Source organism: Ursus maritimus, unplaced genomic scaffold, assembly GCF_017311325.1.
Source record: "Ursus maritimus isolate PB19 unplaced genomic scaffold, ASM1731132v1 scaffold_12, whole genome shotgun sequence".
NCBI lineage: Eukaryota > Metazoa > Chordata > Mammalia > Carnivora > Ursidae > Ursus > Ursus maritimus.
The window spans coordinates 43,336,673-43,356,381 of NW_024423564.1; the positions used below are offsets into that span (position 1 = coordinate 43,336,673).

General features: G+C 33.8%; 1 protein-coding gene across 1 annotated transcript; it reads right to left on the bottom strand.

The window, feature by feature from the left end:
• Positions 1 to 640: 640 nt before the first annotated feature.
• Positions 641 to 8,755, bottom strand: FPGT (fucose-1-phosphate guanylyltransferase). Its single transcript, XM_008690717.2, has 4 exons — positions 8,589 to 8,755; positions 7,121 to 7,288; positions 5,835 to 5,927; positions 641 to 4,023 (listed from the first exon to the last, which is right to left on the bottom strand). The coding sequence occupies exons 1-4, from the start codon at positions 8,731 to 8,733 to the stop codon at positions 2,600 to 2,602; spliced, it is 1,830 nt and encodes a 609-aa protein (XP_008688939.2). The 5' UTR covers positions 8,734 to 8,755; the 3' UTR covers positions 641 to 2,599.
• Between the last annotated feature and the right edge of the window lie 10,954 nt (positions 8,756 to 19,709).

The window sequence follows — 19,709 nt, forward strand, 5'->3', positions numbered from 1 at the left end:
AGAACGCAGCTGAAATCCTTTACAGAGTTTTGAGCGAATTAAAAACATTTTTAAAGCCTTTTCTTTCCACCTTAATGCTGCTAGACTACATCAAAGTGCTAAACTCTGGGCCTTTAGTTGCTCAAATCCAAAGGATATCACACTGTATTGTGAATGGCATCCCCAATTTTGTGTAGTAAACCAGTTACTAGGTGTCTGTGACAGTCATACATACATTTTGCAGCAGGTATTTTGATTTTGGCTCTATGCCAAATTTGGTAATCTTAATATAAATAGGGATGTTGCGTAGGCTCAGAAGATGATCATCACAGGTTATGGGAATTAATTCTGGATTACTACTATCAATTTTTTGTGATTTCCAGCATATCAGTTGGATATTTGAACCTTACTTCAAGTTAGTATACACTGATACACACTTTATTTCTGTTTTGCTTAGTTTGTAGAAAAAATGCCTGAGGTAGATTAATACCAAATGTTGGATTTTCTTTCCCCTCTGCCTTCCTTGGTCGCTGTTCCTTATAATCTCATCAATAAGTTTATGGACTGTATTTACTTATAAATAACAGCCATCCTCTACAAACCGTGAGAGTATATGGAATTTAAAGCCTGTTATTTTATGAAATAAAAATGATAAGAAGAAATGTTCAACTTTTTACTTATATATGCTTGGGACTGTCACCTTGGTTAAGTTAGGTACACTGTTCATGGAGCATGTGCGGTACTACACCCCAAGTAATGCATCTCGAGGGAAGAAAATACCCAATTCTTTGGAACTGATAACATTTCAAAGCAACTAGAAACCATACATTGTACAGAATTATGATTAAAACAGTGACCAACAATTTTTTAGAAACCTTCCATTAACTTTGAATAGAAGCGAACTATCTTCTAGAGGTACGTGATTACAGTAAGGCAAAAATAAAACTGAATTATGCCAAATAGTAAAGCATCAGCATCAAAACTTAGAGAACAGATATCTGGTGTTGACAGTTTTGAGTCAATCCAGACAGTAGTGTGGTGGTGGCACTCTTAGGACATATAGCTTTACCAACACCTTTGATAGCACAGAAGATGGTACTGGTTTCAACAACTCCTGAGTTGAAAAGTGTTTCAGAAGAGTTCGATTCTGAATGAAAGAAAGCATTGTGTCATATTTTATTGATAATGTTGTCTTTTTAGTGGAACATAAAATAATGGTAATTCTTAATAATTGTTAGCACTTAGGTGAAATAGTATTAAACATTTAATCAATGACAGACACATAACATCTTCTGAAAGCTCTTCAAGTAAATCAGTCAATGCTAAACAATAGCTATATCTTTATTTTTTTCCTTGGAAAGAAGCTTAAAAAGAAAAAAACCCAACAAAACAAAACACAGAAATAGCCTAAGTGAAGGTTACAGGCAAGCCACTTCTGGTTTACCAATTTTTTTATATGTTGTTAATATATAAATCAAAGTAGCACAGACTAGTTCTTATTTCAATTTATTCATATTAAAACATGAAACTGACAAATCATTTCTCTAATTATTATTAGACTTTGACATAAAGACATATCACATGTATGCTTACAGCAAAATAGGAACACGTAACTTGAGATTCTAGCCAATTTTTAATTTCTTGAAGCTGTTTATCATCTGTAAATTTTCTCATTTTCTATTCTTCTGGCTTCATCCTGCTGCCTCCCTTTGGTCAATTATTGCTTTTCAGTATCATCACCAGTACAAAGACAAAAAGTATGAAATAGAGAGTAAAATCAGTCCATCTGGTAATTTAATAATTCCATTAAAGGGATTAATAAAAGGATGTATGTAATATCCAAAATGCACTTATAGGATTATCAAAGAATCCCTATTACTCCTACCATCTTCTCCACATAGTTAAGTTTTGTGTATGTGTAGCTTTTGTATGGATGGAACTTTAGGGAAAAATCTTAAGATATAGAAATATATGTCCAAGTTTATGAGGTAAATCAACACATAAACACTTTTAGTTTCATTTTGGTAAGAGTAATAAATGAGACAGATTTTTATCATCCATTTCAGAGCTGTTTGTATCTAATTATTTATTAGTTAATCACAGTATTTTAAGAATTGATTTTATCTGAATTTTGAGTGATGGATTTCTTTTCAAAAAGGTATTTCTACAGTATTATGAAGTGCTCTGAAGACCCTGCAGTATGCCATTTTTATCAGTTCATCAGAATAGGACTACTATGCTCAAAGAGAGAACTGCCAATAAACACTTAGAATTGTACTGAAACCAAAGCCCAAAACGAAGATGGAAAAATTCCAATGATATGTTTAGAAAATTATTTAAAACTACTATAGAACTATATGAGCACCACAATGCTCCACAAATCCATCCTTCATAAAAAGAATTATATTAGTGCTAAACATAAAAAAATTCCTTTTCTGAAATTACAGCCTTGAAATATTCTTTCATCAAAACTGGATGATTTGTATTTGTGTTATTAATATTATGCTACAGCAATTATGTTAATATAATTTTCATTGATTCACTTCAATGAAACAAAAGTCTACAGAAAACTCTTCTATTTGTAGTCTTGCTTAATCAAGAAAGGCAAGGTAAAGAATATTTAAGATGTCTCTAAATCAGACTGTTTTCTATTTAAAGTAATTTCTAGAAAAATTTGCTCCCTGTAAGTTATCATATCTTCTACATCTTTGTAGACGAGCATTTCTTCAATGGACAACAGTGTATAGTTATTCAGGCTGAATGCTGATTTGTTCTGTATAGCATTTAACATTTTTAGGGATGTTGTAACTGAATCACTCAAAGAAGAACAAACTGGGAAAATACGAGCATTCCACAAACTCAAACATGTCTTGTTTCCAGAGAACAGTTCCTCTGTAACTTTCAGATTCCAAATATCCAAGCATGACAGGAAACAGACTCCAAAGAATTGAAGTAACTTTAAATCTGACAATGTTTTAACATTCTTTTTCAAGTTGTCTTGCACTCCAAATGCCATAGTTGAATACTTTAAGTGTCCATTCATCTTCAAGCTTAAGGAACACAGAAAAGAATATGCAGGCAGAACAGCTGTTGTCATGATATGACAACCACTAATAATGCAGTTTTCCCCAACCGAAACATCAGGCCCCAATCGGGAATACTCCACAACTGAGCCAGCTGCCACAGAACATCTTGAATCCAGTACACTTTGAATGATACAGGATGTATTACCAGAGCATTCTGGTATTACAGGAAAGATGCTAAAAGCTATGGACTGTAAGCCAAGTTCTGACTTCAAACTGCTATCTGAAGTAAAATGAAACAAGTATTCTTCAGTTGTTCCAATGTGATAAAATCTGGAGTTATTAAGAACAACAACATTTAATGAGGTTCCTTTAAGAAGATGAAATATTCTCTGCCTCATGTCTATCAACTCTGCCTCTTCTTTAGTGACATTTGATGTGTTTCTGGTGTACTCCACAGTTGCTCCAGGTCCCAAAGCCTGCAGAAAGTCTCCATAGGCATCTATTTCACAGTTCAATGTGCCTATTTTCTCATAAAAATCAAGTAACTTTTTTGCTGATTTATGATCCATGTAAAATAAGCTGTCTGTGTAGACATACTCAGAGTCTAACTTAAGAGAGGGAGTGTCAGGTCTATATACAGCATCAAATTGATGCATCTTTTCTATGCTGGGTTTATGAAGGAAACGATGGCAACACCTGTATTCAAGGTCTCTATATTCTAAATCATTAAAAGGTTCTAAGACAAATACTCCATGTGTGGTACCAACAGTCAAACTAGAAGGATGAGCTAAAGCAGTAAAGCCAGGTTTGTCAAATCGAATAAACTCACATTCACCAATACTATAAAGTTCAATATCATCTGCACAAGTAACCAGAATACCAGGGTTCATATGTGAGGGGAAATCAATGTACATGGCTAGTTTTAATTCCAACATCTGATAAATGGGGTTACCGAAAGGTAACGCAGTGAAAATTTTGCCCAGAGCACTTGCATTTGGAAGGCGTTGGCTGTAACCACCTATATAAAATTAAACAAAATAACTGTTTTAAAATGTTTGTAAGACTCTAAGATTTTAAAAACCCAGGGGTATCAGTTACAACTCAAAATATCTCTAAAAGATATTTAATATATAATACATTACTGTAATTCAGGAAAGAATAGTAAATTCCAGGTTACAAATTCAAGAGCAATTTTCCTGTAGTGATTTGATATAATGCAATGTTAGATTAGGAAAGAATTCTATTATATTTTAGAGGCTGTGAATTGTTTTGAATCAATTGTACAACTAGTAAAAAGAACCATGGGCTAAAATATGATCTTATATCTGTATTTTAAACAATAAATTGAAATTGCAATAATGTTTAAACTCCTACATTAAGAATCCACTTCATAGAGGGGAAAAAAGTAACAAAACACTAATATACCAATTCCAAAATGTAATTATTAAGCAGTAATTTCCAGATGCAGTGTTTTTCCTCAAGTTCTTACATACACTCAAAAGAAGTAAAGGTGCATTTACTTAAAAGCATTTTAAAATTTATACTTGTTTTTAATTTAAACATGCTTTTTCCCTCTAAAATCAGTCTTATGACTTTCATTCCTTGAAAACCATGTTCTCTTAAGTACATTAGATAGCTTACATCATTTTTATATAACTAATTATACTGAGAAGCAGCATTAGATAGTAGAAAGAGTCAGAAAAACGTTTCTAACTCTGGTTCACCACTTTGTAGTTCTTTATCTTTGGATTTACTCCAAGTCAGCAAATGTAGAATAATACTTGCTTTAATAAAGCACCTGGCACACAGAATGCTGTTCAACAAATGAGGGCTAATACTTTCTACTTTCTTCCTTTCCCAAAGACTAGCCAATACTTAAGTTTAGCATTGTAAGAATTACCTTTTTCTAACTGTATTTTCTAATGTCTAACTTAGTTTTTACTAAATTGGTAATAATATTGGTTCTGGAATAAAGCTTTGAAGTTGAATTTTTCTACTTTTTTAGAGTTAGTCTTAAAGTCAGAACTTGGATGCTTTACTTGATAACGCCTTTACAAAGAATCACTGCTCTGTATATAAATCGTAAGAAATAAAAAGTGCCTCTAAAGCCATGTAGATGAATGGTTCTAAAATACCTGTCCCTCAACTGGCACCAGTCCGTAGTAACATTTTCACCAGCTCCAGTACATACAGAAAAATAAGAGGTTTTCATATAACCCAAATTTTCATACAACTAAGTTTACTGAATTAAGAAAACTATCCTTCATTCTGTGATTATTTCTTTCCCACTTTTCTGCTTTCAAATGTCCTCTTTTGTGTGTGATTTTTCCTCTTACATACTTTCTTGTCCCCTCCACATTTTGTCACTACTCTTTTGTTTTTAAACTCCTTTAAGGGTTGTAGACTTTAGCCACCAATAATCAGATAAAAAAATGCATGGTAGAAGGTTTTGGCAAAAGTCTGGTAATCCCAGTGCTAAGCCAGCCTCTCCCCTACAATAATAATCCCTTTTAAAGCATTATCAAGAAATGTTCATATTTTGATAAGTTCTATCTTAGGAAAATAATTTTCTATATACATATTAAAAACAATATCCATGAAAAGTTGCTGATGTATGTGATCTATAATTTTAAAGATACATTTGTGAAAAAACATGCTGCTTACGACTTTAAAATATCAAGAAAAACATGAAATATTTGTTTTCAAAGCAGAGTAACTTCAAAGATAAAAATTTTAAAAAGGAGAAGAAAGTATTTGCAAGGTAGAAAAAAGTCCCTAAGATATCAAAGGTAAAATGTAAATTAGTGAAAAGAAAATGCACAACTTTACCAGAATGAATTAATAGGATGGTAAAAGAATTCCATTTATCTCCATATAGCTTTTCCAAACATCGAAGGGCACAAAGTGTGGATCCTCCATTTCCTTAAAGAAGTTAAAAAACACAATTAATTTCATAGAAACCTATAGAAACTTTGTAACTATGGTAAAATTACGTGTTATAACTTTGAAGATAGGGCCTTTGGCTACAATTAACAAGGCACAGGGCAAAGGTATGGGCGAAAGAATCACACTAAATACACATTTCACAGCATTTAAATAAACACTTAGCAATGAAACCCAGAAATCAGCACTTGTTAATAAATGATAAGCATTATAATCTCCTGAAAATAGTAATAAAAATGAAGAAATGATAAATCAGGCAATCTGCAACATAAGAAATGTATAAGTATACACATTCATTTGGAATCACAAACTGAAAAACCCATTAAAATAATTCTCCCACATGACAAAACCAAATATTCGAGTTAGATTGCCTAAGAAGTTTCTTAGAACACGGTGTTCTAAAAAATTTCTTAAATATAACTACACTTACTAGTTACCTTGGCCAAATTATTTAACTCTCTGTGCCTCAGATTCTCATCTATATGATAGGAATCATAAAAGTACTGACTGCACCATAATGAGGATTAAAACACAGGTTAATTAGAACAATGCCAATGTCAGATATAGATACCCTGTATGGTATCAAGGGGATTCAGCTTTAAGTATCACATAGAAAATGGCCTCCAGAAAAACAGCATGTATTTTTATTTGCAAGGGAAGGCCAAAGGCAAAGTTGACTTAAACTGGGTTTTTAAAGAAAGTATCTATGATACTCAGGCCATGAGACTGCGCTCTTTTGCTTTCTGTATTGTGGTTCCAAAGGCCAAGAGTGCGTGTGTGTGTGTGTGTGTGTGTGTGTGTGTGTGTATTTTTTTTCTGATCTTCAATCTTCAGGTAAGTTTCTGAACTACGGAGTTGGGAGGGGACCTTAAAAGCCCTACCGATAAAGTCCAAAAGAATATTCACCATCTAAGTAAATGTATTAAAATTAATAAAATTCTCTTTTAAATAGCATTCTGCAAGTTTTTCATGGTAAGTCACAATGTGTAAGAACAGTTGTTATGCCTTTTATCTTTCTTAAAAAATAGTAAATTTACATTAAATTCTTAAAGTTTGGAAAGACTATAGGTAGAAATATATAGAGCTCATAAACTGTGAGCCATAGGAAAACTTTACTTCAGTGATCATTATGCCCAGAACCTATGATTTAAATCTGACCATATAGAGAGTACCGATTTTGGCTCCAGCAGGATCAACAAAAACATGATATTGAACTCCGAGGGGTAGCTCCTTTTTTTTCAGCTTTTCTGACAGCTGTTGCTTATAAGCAAGTTCCTGTTTTTCATCAGCTGCTGTTACTGCCACAATGTCCCAGAATTCTCCAGCTGCCACAGGTTTGCCTATGTGGAAAAAGCAAGGAAATAAGCATCAGAAATCTCTGTTACAGGTTTACCTACCAGGAAAGAAAAAAAAAAAGATTATCTTCATAAATCTGTCTTCTCAGAATTAGGGCATAATTAGTGGCTAGCCAGTATAACTCAAACTAGTTCTATTGAAGATTGTTCACAAAGTTTGCATTTTTTTCTCTTTTAGATTACTTTCTCCTTTTATGGTTTACAGTTCATTTATTTAAATATTCTGGAAGTTGTTACGTTTCCTAAGAGAAGTGCTTTTGCCCTAAAATTTACCTCAATTCTTAAATAACAAGAGACAAAAAGAATGAATCTCCAGCTGTGAATATCAATTTTCATATATCAGGAACACTTAGTGTTGTTGTCTAAGTACAATTCAACCCAAAGTTCCATTCCTACAATGTTGCTGTTTATAAATTTAGGTACTTTATTTTTTATTACCTTAAGACAAGCCATGCAAGTTTACAAAGGCTTTGAAGTATGACCTAAATTCTGGATAACAGAAAAGTTCCCAATCCCTGATGAACTCATTAAAAAAAAAAAATGAATTTTTGGTAGACAGTTGGAAGCTCTTTATTGGTAAACGAGATGACTAAGGATTCTTATTAGTTAACAAACAGGATTTGTCAAAATCTAATAGTCCTGAACATTTTACTGTCTTCCAAGTACTATTTCCTGTATTTTTAATGCAGTAACTTCATCAAAAATATAACTAATTTTATTAGATAGTTGTACAAGGAATGACAAATGGCAGTCTTTAATTTTTTTTTCTTTGATACAAACTTCTTTTAAATTTTAACCCATAATGTCTCCATTGTATTGTTTTGTTTTTTTACTCAGTATGCATTCACAGCATGGAACGAACTGGTGAAGTAGGTAAAGGGATTGTAGAAGGCTAAAAACAGATACGTATTAGTCAAAACACTGTGCTTTAGGTCATTTAGATTTATTTAAAATAACTTTCAATGAGCTAACCAAATACACAACTTGGATTTATAGCTTCACTAGTCAGATTAAAACTTTTCTTTTTTCTTTCTTCTCTTATTTTGATATATACATGTTACTAGGAATAAAGTCAAAGAAATAAAGTAACAACATAACGTAAGGAAAGGACAGTGACAGAATAAAAAAAAATCAAGAGGAGTATTAGCTATGGCTGGGCCTGTGTCCTAAGCCCGAAGGTGAGAAGCAGACAGTAAGTGATAGTCCAGCAAATTTCCCGGTACTAAAGCACCCCTCCCTGTCCACTGCCGGGGATAGCGGAGAGCTGGGGTTCCCTCTTTGCTACCTCTCAGCTCTGAAAACCTCCGCAATTTTCGCTGGGTGGCTTCTCGCAGAGCTACGCCTACGGGGGCAACGGCAGCAGCCATAGCAACACCTTCCCGGAACCAGCAGAAGCCTTCCAAGTACCTGCGGCCGGGCACAGCACGCATGCGCCCCCCGCCCCCCCCAATGTAACCCGATCCTGGATCCGGTTTCGCCTTCGTCCCGCCCTCTACGTGCGTCACTCACGTAACCACGCCCCCGAAGCTCTGGAGTGCTCGGAGAAAACCTTGCGAGACTGAGTCCCGAGTCTAGGCTTGTTTCCTTAGCAACCGTCTCCGGAGCAGATGAACACCTAGCGATTTGTCGGACTGTGCCGGGTCTGGGCCTCTTGTTCTCAACTCATAAGGCCTTGCAGCCCAGTTGACCCGGTGAGTGGTTCGGGTTGGGAAATAAAATTGCTAGAACTGACCCGCTTAGAAGACGAAACTACAATTTAGCTTCCAGCTTTCTCTCGAAAGGTGGTTCGTCCTTTCTAACTCGTGGCTTATTTCATCCGGGAGCAGTTCCCAGAGACCTTCTGACAATTAATTCCTCCTCCAGGGCCTTCATCTGAAGACATTTGCTCAAAGCCCAGGTCCAGATATACAGTATGAACATTCAAAATCTGTATTCTTTTCAGGAACCTTAGGTTTGTGGCTTCTTTGCCCTTGCAGTTTTTAGTGAGCCTCTCCACCCCTCAGTTTTGAGTTCACTTCATAGCTTTAGTAAATTTATATAATTTAATCTATGACCAGTCCCTTAACATTTGTGGTATTTGGTTTATTCACTGGCATTCTTTTGTATATGCAGACTAATCAAGAACTTTAACATTACTGGGAATAAATCAGACCTATTAGATGTATTTTTGGTAGATACCTATAAGTATTTCTCTTGTAAAGCATAAGTTCATAATGAGTTTTACAAATTAATCTGTTCATCTTTACCTGTAAGAAAGTTATGAATCAGAATAATGACTTAGTGAAGGTCTCATCATCAGTAGTGGAGAAGATTTAAGCACTATTTTTCAATCCCAAACCCAGAAATCATCTACCACACCATGCATTTTGGTTTATTTTAGAAACCCATCTTTATTAAACTCTTCATCAGTGCCATAGGCAGGCATTCAGGGCTCTACAAATTCTTGCCATGAACTTAACTTAGGTTTTTTTGTTTTTACTTTTCCCTAAAGACTTGGCTTTCCATTTAATTCTGTACTTTAAGAGAAATCATTTGGGTAAAAGGGAGATTACTCTTTCATAGTTTTATCGTTTAGAAGTTTTTTGTTGTTAATAAAAACAAAACATTAAGAACATTTAGAAAATATGGAACGCTTGAGTGAGGTAGAGCAAAAGGCAGTGAGCAGTACAGATCAGAGAGGTGACAGAAGCCTAAAGAAAGGATATTGGTATTTTGTCCCGAGTGAAACAAAGCCATTGCAGTTTTTATGTGACTTACCTTGAAAAGATCACTTAGAAATGTGAAAATAGGCTGTAGTGGAGGGTGGGGCAAGGATAGAGTTGGTGGAGATTTTGCCATGATAGTAACAGTGGGGATGCTGAGAAATTGGCTACATTCTGGACATATTTTTGAAGGCACAATCAATACAATTTGCTAATGGTATGGTTGTGGAATGTTAGAGAATGAGAGAAGTCAAGATTGACCACCTGAAGGATAGAATGGCCATCAATTGAGATGGGAAAGGCTATGGATGGGGAATGTTGGTGGGGTAGTAGAGAGAGTCCAGAATTTGGTTTTGGACATGTGGAATATACACATGTGTGTGTATGCAGTACATACGTAATGAAGTTTGTGTATGTGTATGTGTCTGTAGGCATCATGCATATGAGTCCGGAGTTCATGAGAGAGGTCTGGGTTAGAGAGATAACTTTAGGAATCCTCAACATACAGATGGAGTTATTTTAATTTTATTTTACTTTATTTTTTTTAAGTTTTTATTTTAATTCCAGTTGGTTATCATATAGTGTAATATTAGATTCTGGTGTAGAGTATAGTGATTCAACACTTCGTAGAGTACCCGGTGCTCATTACAGCAAGTGCCCTCCTTAATCCCCATCACCTGTTTAGCCCAACCCCTCACCCACCTCCCCTCTGATAATCATCAGTGTGCTTCATATAGTTAAAAGTCATCTTCTTGGTTTGCCTCTCTGCCCCCCCCACAATTTGCTCATTTGTTTTGTTTCTTAAATTCTACATATGAGTGAAGTCATATGATATTTGTCTTTCTCTGACTGACTGATTTCGCTTAGTATTATACTCTAGCTCTATTCATTCCATTTCATTATTTTTTTATGACTGAGTAATCAGTGCAAAGGTATGTGCCTACCATCCTGCACTTCAGAGACCTCTCCAGAGATTTAACTGTAGGTTTAGAGTTATGGCTAGGGATTAGATGGAGTTAATTTTATTTTATTTTATTTTTTTGGTTTTTATTTATTTATTTGACAGAGAGAGAGGCAGTGAGAGAGGGAACACAAGCAGGGGGAGTGGGAGAGGGAGAAGCAGGCTTCCCGCTGAGCAGGGAGCCCGATGCGGAGCTCGATCCCAGAAAGCTGGGATCATGACCGGAGCCGAAGGCAGACGCTTAACGATGAGCCACCCAGGCGCCCCAGATGGAGTTAATTTTAAACTACAGAACTAGATGAGGTCCTAGGTGAAGAAAGGTTAATAAAGCTTATGAGCTCAAGAATTGTGGGTAATAACAAAGTTTACAATGAGAAAGTGACCAAGTAACATTTTGGATAGTGATAAGAACTGTGAAGGGTGATGTCATAAACTCTATTATATAGAGTATTAAGTATAGCATTTCTCGGACCTGAAAAGGATGGCCATAGAAATTGATATGATTTTTTTGACATGATCATTCATATAAAATGTGCTAGAAGTAAATATCCTACATTATCAGCTATGGTTTTTGTTCTTCTTACCTCTTTTCTGTTTTTCTCAAATGTTCATTAAAATTAATTTTTAAGTAAAAATTAAAAAATATTGAATACTATATGAGTGGAAGTAAATTTCCTTGGAAGTTGATTGTAGGGGGCAAAAAGTCTAGGAATTTAAGTTTATGTTTAATATAATCAAACAGTGTGATGTGGTTGCTAAATAGTCACAAGCTACAGTAACCAAAATATGCCAACACAGCTGAGTAAAATCATTAATTCTGTATAAGTAAAACATGATGGAAATGGTGTATTTAACCATGGATTCCACATTTCAAAAGGAACATCAGACAAACTGAAGTATAATAAGTTGAAAATGATATTCTGTAGAGGCATTTGAGCTTTTTCTCTATCGGAGAAGAGTAGACAGTATCCGAAGAAGTACCATGAAGAAGAGTGAGATAGATTTTTAAAAGAACTTTACTGAGGCATAATTTATATACCATTAACTTAACCTGTTGTAAGTGAACAGTTTAATGATTTTTAGTAAGTTTACTGAGTTCAGCCACCACCCCAATAAGATGCCTGTGCTTGTTTATAGTTAATGACAGCTTGCTTTTATTACTATAGAGATATAACCATGACTGTTGTGTGGAAGTTGTGGAGAAGCATATTAAATTTGTTTCCAAACATTTTTTTTCCTTCTTTACAAGAAGACACCGAAGCCAAGTGAGGAGGGTCCTAGATTATGAGCTGTGATGCTCACGGTGCATGGCTTGATCAGTTCATGCTAGGGCTCTGATCTTTCCCGTTTCTTGTGTTTCATCTCTCTGTTCAACTCCTGTTTCTCCTCCTCCTTTTTCTGACATGTAGTGTAAGCAAAAACATCTTTTTATTGTTCCCTTCATTTGAATTTATTTATTCAGCTAGCTTGTTCTCAACTTATTTCTTTAGTATTTTTCCCCCCTTGTTGAAGGAACCCTCACCCTTCTCACCCTTCTGGAGAGAAGGACAACTTTTTCCCCCTAACTTCTATTTGATGTCCTCCCTTAGTATTTTTTTAAGACCGTAGTTTATGGTCACAGCAAAAGAGAAGAAGGTACAGAGATTTTCAGTATATCCCCACAATATCCACATGTGCATAGCCTACCCCATCATCAATATCTCCTGCCAAAGTTGTACACTTGTTATGGTTGATGAACCTACATTGACATAGTTTACCTTACATTTCATTCTTGGTGTTGTATATTCAATGGGTTTGAACAAAGTAAGATGACATGTATCCTTCATTATAATATTCAGAATTTCACGCCTAAAAATTTTCTGTGTTCTGCCTGTTCATTCACCCCATGAACTCTACAACCACTGATCTTTTTACTATCTTCACGCTTCTGCTTTCTCCATTATGTCCTATAGTTGTAATCCTTCACTACGTAGCCTTTTCAGATTGGTCTCTTTCACTTAGGAATATGCATTTAAAGTACACCATGTCTTTTCATGGCAACCGATTTCTTTCTAGTGCTAATAGTCCATTGTCTGGATGTGCCACACTTTATTCACCTACTGAAGGACATCTTGGTTGCTCCCAAATTTTGACAATTTTGAGTAAAGTTGTTATGAACATCCATGTGCAGGTGTTCTGTGGAAATAAGTTTTCAACTCTTTTGGATAAATACCAAGGAGTACAATTACTGGATCTTATGATAAGGGCATATTTAGTTTTATAAGATACAGCCAAACTATCTTCCAAACTTACTGTACTATTTTGCATTCCTACTAGCGATGAATGATAGTTTCTGTTGCTCCACGTTCTTGCCAGCAGTTGGTAATGTCCATGTTCAGGATTTTGGTCATTCTGTTAGGGGTTGTTTTAATATGCCATCTGTATATCTTCTTTGGTGAAGTGTCTGTTAAAGTCTTTGGCCCATTTTTTAATATGGTGGTTCATTTCCATATTGTTTAGTTTTAAGTGTTCTTTGTGTATTTTGGATAAAAGTCCTTTTTCAGATGTGTCTTTTGTAAATACTTTCTCCGAGTCTGTGGCTTGTTTTCTCATTCATTTGACATTACTTTTGCAAATTATATGTCTTTAATTTTAATGAAGTATAGTTTATAAAATATTTCTTTCATGGATTATGATTTTTTATTATTATACTTAAGGTCATCTAGATTTTCTTCTAGGTTATCTTCTAGGAGTCTTAAAGTTTTGTGTTTTACATTTGGATCATAGATCCACTTTGAATTAATTTTTCTGAAGGTGTAAATTCTGCGTCTGGATTCTTTTTTTTTTTTTTTTTTCTTGCATGTGGATATCCAATTGTTTTAGCACCATTTGTTGAAAGTCTATCTTAGCTCCATTGTGTTACCTTTGCTTCTTTGTCAAAGATCGGTTGACTCTATTTCTATTTCTGGACTCTAATCTGTTCCATTGATCTGTTGTTTCAACAATACTACACTGTTTTGACAGCTATAGCTTTATATTAAGTCTTAAAGTATGATTGTGTCATTCCTCCAACTTCATTCTTCTTCAGTAGTGTGTTAGATATTGTGCAGTTTGGCTCTTTGTATAAACTTTAAAATAGTTTGTTGATATTGATAAAATAATTTTCTGAGATTTTGAATGGGATTGCACTGAATTTATCGATCAAGTTGGGGGGAATGGACATCTTGATATTGAGTCTTCCTACCTATCAATGCACACAAAGTCTCTCTCCATTTATTTAGTTCTTTGATTTTGCTCATCAGCAGTTTGTTGTTTTCCTTTTATAGATCTTGTACATATTTTTCTACATTTATACCTAAATATTTCATTTTTGGGGGTGCTGATGTAAACAGTATTGTGTTTTTAGCTTGTTCATTGCTGGTATATAGGAAAATGATTGGCTTTTGTGTATGAACCTTGTATCTGCAACCTGTTATAATCACTTACTCATTCCAGGGTTTAGTGGGGTTTTTGTTTGGTTGGTTTTGTTTTGTTCTGTTTTCTTTTGGATATTCTTTTTTTTACAATATTTTATTTATTTATTTGAGAGAGAGAAAGTGCAGGAGAGAGCAAGTACGAGTGGGGGTTAGGGACAGAAGGAGAGGGAGAAGCAGACTCCACTGAGCAGGGAGCTGGGCTTAATGCTAGGACCCTGAGATCATGGCCTGAGCTTAAGGCAGATGCTTAGCCGGCTGAGCCACCCAGGCACCCCCTTTGGGATTTTCTATGTAGATGATCATGTCATCTGTGAACAAACAGTTTTATTTCCTCCTTCCCAATCTGTGTGTGTGTGTGTGTGTGTGTGTATAATTTATTTCCTTGCCCTGTCTTTGTGTGTGTGTGTGTGTGTGTGTGTGTGTGTGTATAATTTATTTCCTTGCCCTGTCTTATTGAAATAGCTACAACTTTCAATAGGATGTTAAAAAGCAGTGACGAGTTGGGACATCCTTGCCTTGGACCTTATCTTAGTGGGGAAGCTTCTAATTTCTTACCATTAAGTATGATGTTAGCTACAGAATTTTTATAGCTATTTTTATCAAGTTGAGGAAGTTCTCTATTCCTAGATTACTGGGAATTTTTGTCGTGAACAAGGTTGGATTTGATCAAATTGTTTTTCTCTATCTATTGAAATGATCATGTGATTTTTCTTTTTTTCACCTGTTAATGTGATGGATTATACTAATTGATTTTTGAATGTTGAATCGGACTTGCGTACCTGGGGAAAATCCCACTTGGTAGATTCTTTGTATACATTGTTGGATTCAATTTACTAAATTTTTTTTTCAGGAGTTTTACATCTGTTTTCAGGAGAAATGTTGGTTTGTTCTTTTCCATTCTTGTGATGTCTTTGGCCATAATATTAGGATAATGCTGGCTTCATAGAAATAGTTAGGTTTTGTTTCTATCCTCTGAAAGGGATTGTAGGGAATTGGTCTAATTTCTTCCTTAAGTTTTGGTAGCATTCCTCAGTGAACCATATAGGTCTGATGCTTTCTATTTTGAAAGGTTATTAGTTATTGATTCAATTTCTTTCATAAATATCTGCCTATTCAGATTGTCTATTTGTTCTTGTGTGAATCTTCGCAGATTGTGTCTTTCAAGGAATTAGTCCATTTCATCTAGGATATCAAACTTTTGTACGTGGAACTGTTCATAGTGTTTCTTTATTATATTTCTAATGTCCATGGGATCTGTAGTATTGTCCTCTCTTTAATTTCTGATATTAATAATTTGTATCCTCTCTCACTTTTTTCTTTGCCTGACTAGAGGCTTATCAATATTGATCTTTCCAAAGAACCAGATTTTGGTTTTGTGGATTTTCTCTGTTGATTTTCTGCTTTCAATTTCATTGATTTCTCCTGTAATTTTTATTATTTCTTTACTTATGCCTACTTTGAATTTGATTTGCTCTTTTTTTTTTTCTAGTTTCTTAAGGCGGAAGTTTAGATTATTGCTTTTAGATTTTTCTTCTTTCATGATACGTGCATTGATTGCTCTAAATTTCCCTCTAAGCACTGTTTTGCTACATCCCACAAATTTTGATATGTTGTATTTTTATTTTCATTTAGTTTAAAATATTTTTAAATTTTTCTTGAGTCTTTGGCCCATGTGTTACTTAGAAATGTGTTGTTTATCTCCACATATTTGGGGGTATTCCAACTATCTTTCTGTTATTGATGTGTAGTTTAATTCCATTGTGATCTGGGGCAGACATTGTATAATTTCTGTTCTTTTAAATTTGTTAAGTTGTATTTTAGGCCCAAAATGTAGCCTGTCTTGGTAAATGTTTATGTGAGATTTTGATGAATATACATTCAGGGGTTGTTGGATGAAGTAGTCTGTAGATGTCAATTCTATCCTGTTGGTTGATGGAGTTGTGTTTAACTATGTTCTTACTGATTTTCTGTTGATAGATCTGTTCATTTTCTGATAGTGGAGTTGAAGTCTCCAACTGTGATACTGGATTCATCTGTTTCTTGCAGTTCTATCAGTTTTGCTTCACCTTTGTTAGGTGCATAAACTTTGTCAGTTGCTATGTTTTTTGTAATGCCATTCTTTTTTTTTTCTTTTTTTTTTTTTTTAAAGATTGTATTTATTTATTTGACACAGAGAGAGAGCGGGCACAAGCGGGGAGTGGGATAGGGAGAAGTAGGCTCCCCGATGAGCAGGGAGCCTGATGTGGGGCTTGATTCTAGGACGTTGGGACCATGACCTTAGCTGAAAGCAGACTCAACCTACTGAGCCACCCAGGAGCCGCTGTAATGCCATTCTTTATCCTGATAAGTTCTCTTGCTTTGAAGGCTGCTCAGTTTAAAGTTAATATAGCTACTACTGCTTTCTTTTGATTGATGTCTGCATGATATAGCTTTCTCTATCATTTTATATGTCTTTACCTTTAAAGTGGGTTTCTTGAGGACAACATGTATTGGGTCTTTTTTTTTTAATCTCATCTGATAATCTCTCTTAATTGGTTCATTTGGATCTTTGACATTCATAATGGTTGATATATTTGGATTAATATTTGCAATATCCCTTCTTATTTTCTATTTGTTGCCATTTTTCTTTGTTTTTGTCTTCTGTCCTTCACTCTTTTTATGGCTTTTGCAGTTTTAAATAAGCATTGTATATGATTCCATTTTCTTTTCTTTCGTAGCATATTGGTTATAGTTCTTATTTTACCATTTTTAGTGGTTGCTCTAAAGTTTGCAATCCACATTTATAATTAGTTCAGTTCCATTTTCAAATAACAGTCTACCCTTCCCAGGTAGTGTAAGTACCTTATAATTAGAAAATAAACCTAATTCTTTTCTTCTGTCTCTTACATATTTGCTGCATTAATTTCACTTATATATAAACATTCATGTATGTATGACATATGCCTAAACTTAGATAGATGCATATATCATTTGCTACTAATATTTTGACTAAATTTTATGTGTTAGATCATTAAGAATAAGAAAGGATTTTTATTTTATGTACACTATTTCTTTCCCAGTGTTCTTCCTTGCTTTCTATGATCTGAGTTTTTGAACTATATTATATTCCTTTTCTCTAAATAACTTCTTTTAACATTTCTTGTAAGGTAGGTCTACTGGCAACAAATTTCCTCAGTGTTTGTCTATGAAAGTGTTCGTCCTTCATTTTGAAAGATAATTTCACAGGGTGCAGAATTCTAGATTGATGGCTTTTCTTTTTTCTCTCAGTACTTTAAATATTTTATTCCATTCTTTTCTTGCTTATATGATTTCTTAAGAGGTGTTGATTTCTATGCAGATGTTTTCCTAGATTTTTTAAAATTAGTTTGTGTTGTTTTATATCCATCTTCTGGCTCATCACCCTTTAGATTTTTCAAGCTTATAGTTTTATACTACAAGCATGGAATAAAAATAAAAGTTGAAAACTGGTGTTTTCACAAAAGCTTTTTAAAATTTTTTGGACAGAAATATATAGCCTTCTAAATTTTAGAAAGCAAATACATGTAAAGGATAGAAATTAAGATGTCTTGATTACAAGTGCATCTTTGATTCATTGTTCCAAATGACTTTTTATGTTATTTGAAACATGTGGAATATACCACCAAAATGTAATGTTTTAAGGAATCATTTTTTTATATAAACTTACAAACCAACTAGATTCCATTTTCATTTGTCGGGAGATATATAATATTCTAATTGTTCTAGAACTCCTCTCCTTTATTTTTAAAGTACATTTTGTGTGTGATGTAAAATCATGGAAGTCTTCATCAAAACAGTATTGACTTAATGAATTATTTGGCCAAATAAAAAGTATTTCTTAAAAAATAATTGCTGTGTTTATGATGCACTTAAATATTATTACAGACATTCTAAACTAAAAATAGTTTGCAACCACAATAGATGTAAAATATTACTAGTTATATTTCATATAGTTAAATTTTTGAAAAAATCTTTATTTTTCCACTTTTTTCATGATTTTATTTCATTTGCAGAATCTTAGCAAAGTTTGTGGTAATTCTGGAGTCTAGTGTCCAGAATTCAACTTAATAATGTCATAACTAATGCTTACAAAATAAGTTACTATAACATAGATCACCAAACCGAATATTATGTTTTAATATACTCTTTACTTAAAATAATAATGTATTTGTATACCTATCATCTAAATTTCCAGGGACTGAGTGTGATTCCCAGAGGTCAATGCCACAGTCAGCAAAACATTTTTTTTTGAAAATTTCTTTAAAAGATTTGTTAAATATCCATTTGAAAAGTAAATAAACATACAGAATAAGAGTTTTTACTTTCCAGTGTTTAATTTAGATATTCATTAATTATAACCTCATGCATTTACTCTTCATATGTTTGCCACCATTTTTTTAAATGAAAAAATTGGGAATAAAGGTGAGACTTATAGTTGATGTACATTATAGTTTATAAAGACATGGTTTTCACAGTGTGATTTAAAATGCATGATAATTTTAAAATTAGTACTTTAGTCAATACAAACTAGGTTAACTGACAATGATACTGATTTCTTTTTAACAACAGGACTTCTTTGAAATTGTACAAGCATGGAATAGGAGTCCTGAGGCTTTATGTAATGTGTTGCTATTCTTAAATTTGCCTTGTGAACATTATATTATTATTTGAACTTGATGATATACACATTTATATGTGCATTTTACAAAGTAATTGTAAAATTATCAAAAATCTAAAAGGAACAAAAGTGCCTGGATTCCTCTTTAATTGTCGTATTTAAAATTGGCAGTACTTAGTACACAGGCTTTTAAGTAGGTATAAGAGGAGTTCTCAATTGCAGTGGTTTTCAGCTTGGTGGGTAGTATAATCATCTGGCCCCAAAGCTGCAGAGATAAGATTTAAGATGTAGACTAATGGGGCCTGAGAATTTGTGTTATTCTAGTTATACTGATGTGCAATAAAGAATAAGAAATAAAATTAAATGTTGCATGAGAATCCTTACTTCTTTAAACTGATTGGGTTATGTGACAGACTCTTTAATTGAATAGTTCGAATAACTGAAAAAAAGCTTATATTTGAATGTAGACTGCTAGTTCTTAAAAAAGTGGAAATATAGTGTACTACATTTAATCTTATAATTTACTAACTACATATTAATCTTTCCTTTAGATAGCAATAACTTGATCTCATCGAATAGTGTTCTACCCTAGAATGTTTTTTAATATTAAGGTTGTTTATACATTGGCAAATAAATACTATCAATGGAGATG